Source organism: Amphibalanus amphitrite, unplaced genomic scaffold, assembly GCF_019059575.1.
Source record: "Amphibalanus amphitrite isolate SeventyFive unplaced genomic scaffold, NRLGWU_Aamphi_draft 000654F_arrow, whole genome shotgun sequence".
In the NCBI taxonomy this organism is placed as follows: Eukaryota; Metazoa; Arthropoda; class Thecostraca; order Balanomorpha; family Balanidae; genus Amphibalanus; species Amphibalanus amphitrite.
Genome location: NW_024882148.1, coordinates 47,504 through 57,528, shown reverse-complemented (window position 1 = coordinate 57,528; position 10,025 = coordinate 47,504). Strand labels below are relative to the sequence as shown.

General features: G+C 48.0%; 1 protein-coding gene across 1 annotated transcript; it reads left to right on the top strand.

Moving 5' to 3' along the window:
- Positions 1–1,467: 1,467 nt before the first annotated feature.
- Positions 1,468–7,443, top strand: LOC122364059 (malate dehydrogenase, mitochondrial-like). The gene is made up of 7 exons (XM_043334106.1): positions 1,468–1,671; positions 4,062–4,256; positions 4,519–4,686; positions 5,010–5,135; positions 5,697–5,834; positions 6,290–6,481; positions 6,887–7,443. The coding sequence occupies exons 1-7, from the start codon at positions 1,594–1,596 to the stop codon at positions 7,013–7,015; spliced, it is 1,026 nt and encodes a 341-aa protein (XP_043190041.1). The 5' UTR covers positions 1,468–1,593; the 3' UTR covers positions 7,016–7,443.
- The last annotated feature ends 2,582 nt before the right edge of the window (positions 7,444–10,025 follow it).

Here is a 10,025-nt window from a genome sequence, read left to right as displayed (position 1 = left end):
TTATCAGCTAGGATGACCTGGATTTTCTTTCCCTCAATGGAAGACCAATTCAGAAGTGTCTCTGTCTGGGTGCGGTCCCTTGTTTGGATCAAGAGTGCACCACTGCGGGTTGGGGTAACCTTCTCCGGCCGTTTAGACAGGATGAGTTTTAGAGAGTCCCTGATTTTGTAGGGGCTGGTGCTTTTGAAGCTGAGGGTTTTATCTTCATACCGCACCAGCAGAAATGCTGAACCCTCTGGCACAGTGGTCTGACTAGCTGAAGCTGTACTTCCAGCAGATCTGTTAGGATTGCCTGTTTTTGGTGGCATGTTTCCTCACTATGGGGTTTAAGCCAGGAGATGGAGCAATGTGATGGTGTGAGATACGAGATGAGATGTGGAACAGAGCAGTGAGCACAAGTACAAAATCAATGGAGCGAAGGCCGAAGAGGAAGGACAAAGATGAACCAGTTTGAAAAATTGACCAGCAGACTGAACCTAAGAGCAGGAGTAAGAAGAGCAAGAGCAAGAGATGATAAATTAACTGACCAAGAAAATGGTGCCAAAAACCACGAGGCAAGGAACTGGAACAGCCACAAACAGGCTGTTATCCTAAACCTGAGTCCGAGATGGAGTTGAAAACTCAGATGCAGTGGAAAAGTTAGGGAAAATGCCTTGAAGGTCCAGAAGTGAGAAATATGAAAAACGCTCTTTTTCCAAACGTGAGCGTTATCTTACCGTTGCTAGCCGAAAAGAATTTTCTAGAAGCCGAAACGCCGAGGGAAAGATCAGTGCTTTTTAAATACGGGGCCAGTCCTGGAACGCTCACAAACGCGCGGGCAGCCCTCTTTTTATCGCAGGAGCGATAAAAGGCAAGCGCAAAATGCAAAATGCAAAATGCAAAGGAAAAACTATCTAATCGCAAAAAGACCACACGACGCTACCAGCGATGGCGCGAAACTGCCAGCTTGCAAGTTGCAACCCATATACACTTTGAATCCTGTTCAATAGCTAGACTTTTAAAAGAAGTATGCAAGAAAAGCAAATTATCAACATTTTTGTTTCACGATTCAACCGCAGTGGAAAGCATAAACGATTAGAAAAATTGAAACAGTACACTAAATTTGAACTTCAAATTGTAAAAATGAAATTCAATATCCAAATCTTATTGAAAAATGCGTATCTCTAGCAAACATCAATGAAGACCTGAAAACACAGCTTGAACACGAATAAAGGCAAGCTGCGCTTATTTTGTCTCGCAGAAATACGTCTCTGTCGCGTTGTTTATGACTCTCGAATGTCAGGACCTATTATAACAGCATTTCTATGAAAAACACAACATTTTTTAATACAGTTTGGCTTTTTTAATTTGACAAGTTCATTGTATATTTGAGTTTTTAGCTAAGGAATCGAATTGCAACTTTCTGATGTGCCAAATATCTTCAATGATTTTCTTCGTACTATAAAATTTTCTTCCTTTTCATGCGCATGAGCAGATGCCAATCAGCTGCTGCGACCTCTTCACCTCGGAACGAAAGGACGGGGGAGTCGGGCGTCCGCTCTTGTGCTGAATAAATTATTATTTTTGTGGTAAAGGCTTACTAAAACCTTCAAAATGTTCTCTAGATTTGTTCGCCCGCAAAATGTCAGCTCCCTGAAGTCAGCGGCTAGGAGCTTCTCTGTTTCCAGTCAGGTAACGTGCTGGGTGCCTTGTTGCAACCATGGTTTGCATTTCAGTTTCCTTTTTTATTGGTATTCGGATTCCATGAGATTTATTGGTGAGTTTGGAAGGTAGTTAGATATGGTGCATGCTCCCCCACTTATCTTTTAAACAGTTGTTCATATTTTATCATATTCCACCAGAGTCGAGTAGAAAACCAGGCATGTCAATGTCAATGTTGGTGGTCAGTGCACAGAGGGTCAGAGTAGGTACCTGTTTCAGATATTGAAATATATTAGAATATTGATCATAACTTAGAGAAATAAGCCAGTTAAAGTGAAGAAAGTGGTTGGGGGCAGGACAGATACAAGAGAATGAGGTGGAAACTGGAAAGAATGACAGACCAGTCTGCAAAAGGTGGCAGGGAGCTTGACGAGATTTTCGGGGCAGACAAAATTCTGCCCTGAATCAGGGTGCTGAGAGCCCCGTTGCAGCCCAATTCTTGTTCCCAAATGGGATAATTGTCCCAGGGCAGCCCAGCTCCCATCTTTTTCTTATCTCTGCCTCGAGATTTCTCATTCCTGCCCCAATTTCTGCCCCGATTGTGAGAGCTGCCCCGACGAGATCTCGTCAAAACCTGCCATGTTTTTCAGCCTGGATGACAGAGAGCATAAAGCTAAGGGAAGAGAAACGGAGCAGAGTGAGATGGTAAAAATTGACATAAGAAAGGCAAGAGATATAAAGGGACAAAAGACTTAAGGATTTATGTCTCTCTCTCTCTCTCTCTCTCTCTCTCTCTCTCTCTCTCTCTCTCTCTCTCTCTCTCTCTCTCTCTCTCTCTCTCTCTCTCTCTCTCTCTCTCTCTCTCTCTCTCTCTCTCTCTCTCTCTCTCTCTCTCTCTCTCTCTCTCTCTCTCTCTCTCTCTCTCTCTCTCTCTCTCTCTCTCTCTCTCTCTCTCTCTCTCTCTCTCTCTCTCTCTCTCTCTCTCTCTCTCTCTCTGTCTCTCTGTCTCTCTGTCTCTCTGTCTCTCTCTGTCTCTCTCTGTCTCTCTCTGTCTCTCTCTGTCTCTCTCTGTCTCTCTCTGTCTCTCTCTGTCTCTCTCTGTCTCTCTCTGTCTCTCTCTGTCTCTCTCTGTCTCTCTCTGTCTCTCTCTGTCTCTCTCTGTCTCTCTCTGTCTCTCTCTGTCTCTCTCTGTCTCTCTCTGTCTCTCTCTGTCTCTCTCTGTCTCTCTCTGTCTCTCTCTCTCTCTCTCTCTCTCTCTCTCTCTCTCTCTCTCTCTCTGCTTTTCATGGCTCCATTTCTGTATCTCTCTATCTATCTTTCTATACAGGGTGTCCCGAAATTAATGTCACACCTTTCCACAATATTGATTATTTCACCAGTACTGGCTCTCAAACCATTGTTTTTCTTCTAGTCGTGTGATGCTCAAATGCTGTGACCCTGACTGGTCAGGAGGTGAACAGAGGTCATTTCTAGGGCTGTACCCGACGCGCACACTGCACCAGGTGTCTAGGATGGCAAAGCAGCAGCGCTTATCGACCCGCAGTAGTGCTGCCAGCATGGGTACTGGGCACCGGCGACATGACACACGGCCAGATCGCCGATGCGATGGGCATGAGTATCTGCACGATTTGACGCTGGTCGTCACGCGACAGAGGCGAACATACGACGCAACAGAGGCGGACAGAGGCGGGCAGACGCTTAAGAACAAGCTGGGTCGCAGTGGGAAGAGTTCCGTCAGCTACGCAGCGAAAATCGTTATTGACGCGATGTCGGTGCCAAAGAGAGGCCAATCGACATATAAACTGGCAAGGAGGCTGACTGCCAATGATCATCCAGTCACCAAGTCGACAATCCATCGGTACCTGAGGATGTCTCTAAAGCTTAAGCCTATGAAGCGACGCCTCCAGCCAAAAACTTCTGCTGAACATGTCTAGTGCCATCTTTCAACAGGATGGCGCCCTGGCCCATCAAACTGGAATGACAGGAGTAGTGTCGATCGCACTTCCCGGCATTCGGCGAGAAGGACGAATGGCCGGGAAATAGCGCTGACTTGTCGCCGACGATAGAAAATGGGCGGGTAATCGTCCAGGAAGAGGTGAACAAACAGCAACGCCCGAAGGCACGCTGACCAGGAATGTCCGAGCCGCTTTGTCCAAGATCAGTTTGCAGGAGCTGGACAACTTGATGTCTGGCATGCCAGATCGTATGCTTGCCTGTTCCAGATAGGAGAGGAATACATACCTATGCAACTAAAGCGCAATTCTCATGTTCGTTATGTTCATGCAATGGACGCTGAAGAGGTGTGACATTATTTGTGGGACACGCTGTATATCTATTTCTCTCCCTCTCTGTCTCCTTCTCTCCCTCCCCCTCTATCTCCGTCTCTCCCTCCACACATTGACATGATGTTGTAATTACAGAATCAGCACAAGGTGGCGGTGATGGGCGCCAGCGGCGGCATCGGCCAGCCGCTGTCGCTGCTCATGAAACAGGCGCCGCAGGTCAGCCAGCTGTCCCTCTACGACATCGTGCACACGCCCGGAGTGGCGGCCGACCTGAGCCACATCGAGTCGCCGGCCAAGGTCACCGGCTTCGTCGGACCCGACCAGCTCAAGGTAATCGCACAGTAATTGGATTTTGGGCACTGGGCTCATTGGGATGAGCAGAATGAGCTCAAACAACAGCTTATGGTCCATGAGTATTTTGTCAGCGTAGATATTATATAATAGGGCCAACAATAATATATTCGAGTAACTCAGTAATGTTAATGATTCATAGTCTCAAAGTCAACCATCGACAGTGTCGGAAGTGCTCCTGAAGTGCCATTTAATGTTGTCTGACCCGCTGAGTAATATTCCACCCCCTCCTCCATCGCAGGCGTCCCTGGAGGGCTGCGAGGTGGTTGTCATCCCCGCCGGCGTGCCCCGCAAGCCCGGCATGACCCGCGACGACCTCTTCAACACGAACGCCTCGATCGTGCGCGACCTGTGCAAGGCGGCCGCCGAGGTCTGCCCCAAGGCGTTCGTGGCCATCATCTCGAACCCGGTAGGTGGCGTCGCCGGGGCCGGCTGGACTGTCTGAGGGCTCTGTCGGTGTGGAGACAGCACTGTTGGCAGCGATGGGTGGAGCTGAAACGTACGAGGCTGTAGCTTGTAACACTGACTTGGCTGTGTTGGGCGGGCCGAGAAATTGGAGAAAGCCTAGGAAGTGCGTCCATTGGTGTGAGTGATTTTGAAATATGTCGCATTCTGCTTATAGTCGGTTCCAGACTTTTTCCTTGTTCTTATCTCGGCCGTTTTTTTTTCTTATCGATGACCTCTGGCATGGATGGTGACCATTGACCGGAATCGGCGACCTCTGACCCCCAGGTGAACAGCACCGTGCCCATCGCCACCGAGGTCTACAAGAAGGCCGGCGTGTACGACCCCAAGCGCATCTTCGGCGTGACCACGCTGGACATTGTGCGCGCCAACGCCTTCATCGGCGAGATCCTGGTAAGGGCGTGGCCGCTCTCCACAGGAGGGGAGGCGGCGTTATCGGTCTCGGGCCACTGATACGGACTGCTGAACGACGGCGGCTGGGGCAGGGGAGGGGAGGGGAGGGGTGGCTGCTTGTCATGGGTGTCATGTGATTGGTGGCCGTTTTTTTCTGAATGGAGTCCGGGTCGTTCGCCAAAGGCCACATACTTGGAAGGAAGCCAATCTCCGGGGAGTGGGAGGGGACACATTGGTCGTCATGGGAACAGCTGGTAAGAGAATGTAGGTGAATCTATGTAGGACCGTGCAAATGTAAATGTGAAATGAGGTGTGGTCGTGTGGACCTAAGCGGAATTCATTGCAGCACCTCGTCCTCGACTTGGTTCGTCATGAGGATTTTTGCTGGACCTTTCAAATTGTTATTTAATAATTTATTTTTTTATTTATCTGACAGTTCAAACAGCCTTGCTGTGCGTATTAATACAAGGTGACTATTCATTTAACCCTTTGCTCTGCATTGCTCAAATCCCCGGTCCTCCTTGGTCCCCCGTCCACTAACCATCTACCGCTCTCGGGCAGGGTGTTGACCCGCGCGAGGTCAACTGCCCGGTGATCGGCGGCCACGCCGGCGTCACCATCATTCCGCTGGTGTCACAGTGCACCCCGTCCGTGTCGCTGCCCGCCGACCGGCTCAAGGCCCTCACCGAGCGCATCCAGGTATGGATCCGGCGACAACCGCAGGAGCTCAGAGGCTGTTTGGTCTAAGATTCGATGGTAAAGGCGCAACATTTGTCATCGTGATATGCTTTCCACATTTTTTTTTTGTCATTCGCGAAATGTTTTTGTTTTCAGTCTTAGTTTGAGTTAGGGCTAAAACTTTATCTGGCGTATATTTTATGATATGGATGATAATAATAACATTGACGCTATGCTCCTATGCTAGTGACCAAAGGTCCACAGTTCGTAGGTAATATCCCAAACATTTATTTTATTTGAATGGATATTTACTATAATTTTCTATTCGAAGATCCTTCCATGTTGGAAGCATCGTCGCCGTGTTCTGCCGCCAACGCTAGCTCCAATACCTCGAGGATCCGATGTCAGTGTCGCTGTACCTATTCGACGGCAGTCCTAAAGCCTCCGCTCTGACGCCGTCTGACCGCTCCCCGCAGGACGCCGGTACCGAGGTGGTGAAGGCCAAGGCCGGCGCCGGCTCCGCCACCCTCTCCATGGCCTACGCCGGCGCCCGGTTTGCAGTGTCGCTGCTGCGCGCGCTCGACGGCGAGGAGGGCATCGTCGAGTGCTCGTACGTGCGCTCAGACGTCACCGAGAGTCCCTACTTCTCCACGCCCATCCTGCTCGGGGTAAGTGACGGGCACGGGGCGACTCATGACTTACGCGCTCAAAGAATGAGCGCTGTCTGTCATCTACGGTTACTTTGTTCCTGCATATTTTTTTTTTGTATGATATACAAAACCAAGAGCAGGAACTGGTTCAGCAAGGTGAGATGGGCACAAAACTGCAAAGAAATTCTTTCTAGGGGTATTGGAGCTCCCACAAAGTGACATTGAAGTTTCGCTGCCCCCCTCCCCCCCCCCCCCCCCCCCCACACACTTTTCGTGAGGTTCCTACGCCCATGGGTCGGGTGATGACAAAAAGATTATAGTTGTTTCGCTTGGTTTCCGGTCAGTTTTTTCGTGATACGAATCCTCAACCAGCGCTTGTTTTGAATAAATACGTAACCGATGGTCGCTTTCTTTCTCTTTCAGAAAAATGGCGTTGAGAAGAACCTGGGTCTGGGCACCCTGACCGACTTCGAGAAGGAGCTGGTGAAGGGAGCGCTGCCTGAGCTGCTCGCCTCCATCAAGAAGGGCGAGGACTTTGTCGCCAAGAACTAGGACGGCCCGAGTGAGCCGCGTTTTTAGAGTCTGTTACGGTGGCGGACGGAGTGCCGGCCGGGCGCGGCGGTGCACCGACTCCCCTCGGGCGGAAGGGGCTGCAGTGGCCCGGCCCCGCCGGCACTAGCAGGGACGGGAGAGGTGCGCCAGCACGCCCGGGCCGGCCGGGACGGGGCGGGAGGACGCCGGTGTGTGTGACTGCTCGTGTGTGCGCGTGCTGCTGTCATTGTGTACCGAGATGCGATCATCGAACCCATCAGTCACCTGAACTGGGGATAAAATGCATACCGAATTCGATGCATTTTATCCTGGCGCTAAAGGTGGTCCGCGCGGAGCCCCTCAGGCGGTGGCTGAACAGTCGCGATATTTATGACTGTCGCTGCCGAATAAATTTAGCGGCACGTGACCACACGTGCTCAACAGACCCACACAGTGTTTGGCGACTGGCGTTCTCTTAGCAAGACTTATGGGCCCCAGGCCCTCGTAAAACCACTTTACTGCACAGATAATTGTCATTAGGAGAGCGCCTGGTCAGCAGCTCACGATGCAGCCTCACATTACAACGAACAGCTTCTGCAACCTCGGTTAGAAGCTGACACGAAAGGGAGAGATAACTGTAAGTTGGGTACAGTAACCGCGGCTGTATCAATACGATCATATCAACACTGCAGCTTATCAGCGGCAATGTATATAACCGAGATAAGGATGAGTCACTACTGCTGGACTGACTCACGACAAACTCAAATCGTTCGACACATTCAAGTCATTTTTTATTGGTTTCGAAGTGACATGTAATTGTCACTTCGTTCACTATGAGATTTATTCGTCGCCCGCCCCAGCCCCCTCTAGTGACCTACAAAGTCGCTAATCTGGCTGGGTCGCTGCCAGCCTGCGCCAGGCGTTCTCGCACGTGCTCGGCGCCTGGGGACTCACCCATGACATAGCGATAAGATCAAGGCCTACTGAATGTAACGAGGTTATGTCGGCAGCTGCCCGACAAAGACTGACGCTGCGTGGGATGGCGGAGCGGAGTACAGTCTGACAGCCGACAGGACATGCCGGGTCAGAATGACAGCCCGGGTACTGACGCCGACACCGACCTGTTTTTGTTTCTAGGTACCACAACCGCGTGGCATGGCGACAGGGTCTGATTCCCAAACAGGGTTGTATACCAATCAAGTCGATTGAATTGATTGATTTGATTCAACGCGTATTTTGAGTTGATTGGATTGAGTCGATTGACTTTTCGAGATGACTGGTTGACTGACTCGTTTGACTTTAGCGACTGGTTGACTGATTTGATTCCCGAAAATTAGAGTGACTCGTATGATTGAGTCGATTGAATGGAAAGTTGAAATAAGTTTTAGTTGACGAAAATAATGACACCAATTGATGACATCAAAGATCACAAAACTACACTGAAAACTGCTCGTCATCACAACTGCAATATGGGGTAGATGGCCAAATAAAGAACAGGGCCTAAACATGAACAGCCAACTTTGACTTTCAACTGCAATAACTGCTCTTATCCTGTGATAGAACCTGGCGATGCACCTACCTACCTTTCTGCACTCAGCAGGAAACTTTTTTTTTTAATTACAGATGATAAAGTGCAAGGCCCTATATACTAATAAAGTATGATTAATTACTAATTCACATCTCCACATCTCCTCAGAAACAACCCACTGAACTCTATAAATATCTGAAATCCCTACAAAAATAACTGAAACAAAAGCGCCGTTTTCGACTCGCTAATTACGTTTACATTAATAGCTAATTTGCTGCATTGTTTAATTTGCAGCAGAACGTTTGTTGATCCTTTTCTCCTGAGAGCCTAGGCATAACATATTTAACATATTTCATTTTCCTTAAAATATTTTACCGAATATTATTAAGTGGTTTTATTTCAAATGAAATAATAATGAAAACGAAATTGGTGTTGTACAACCGATTTATTTTATGATGATCTACCATACTACATGATAATCAATGACGTCATCTTACCAAAAAATCAAAAGACGTAGAATAAGGATTTATAAAAGCTTAGCATACTTCTTGGCAAAACGTTTTCTTTGTTTTTTCGCAGTCGCACCAACGGCATTTCTGCGCGCCCTAACTCTTCAACAACAACAACAACAACCAACGGCATTTAATTTTCCTTGTTCTTCTTCCTTTGTCCTTAACTTATCCTGTGGTTCCAGAGTCCCTGTCCTTTCCATTTCCTTTTAAATATATTTTTAATGCTCATCCCTATCCCCCAGTCCTAACACAAACAGTTTCAAAATGTATTGCAATAAAATGTTTTGAATTCTTCACATATAACCTATCTACCTTCGTTGGTACTGTTGGTAGCCAGTGGCACATCTAGGCAGGTAAGTAGGTACCTACCTGCTTTCCTGCTGTCTTCATAAAGCATACCTAATGAAGTTGTCAAATTTATAGCACATTTTCAACACTTTCATATCAATATGGTGTTTGTTGAAGTCAGTGTGGCATGTAACCTAGCTAGGTTCATTATGTTCAGGGTTCAATTCAGAAGAGCTCCGCATAACTCACATAAGAGACAGACGGGGGCTTTACATGGGGTAGATGGCCTGATGACTTAGCTGGAATATGGCCAAAATTAAATTGACAACTTTTAGGTGAAAGGTGGTGATTTGGGTTACGGGGCGTTTGTTGAAGTCAACTACTGGGTTATTTTGCACCCATTAAATGAAACTTCTGCTCCAATTCTACCCATTGAACCTCAATATCATGATCCACCTGTCCGTCACTAGGTATCCTTCCTTATTACATAGAAACTTTGAATAGCATGGCAATTTATAATTTTAAATGACAATATTTTTGTTTCTTCTGTAGGTAGGTAGGTAGGTAGGTACACCAGACTGCTATGGACACTTTTCCAAGTTGGTGGGGCAAAAAACCTAATGTATATCTTGGTTTGAGTCGTTTGATTGCGTTGATTGATTCCTTTCATTGTCGCGTTTGAGTCGATTGAATCAATTCCCGA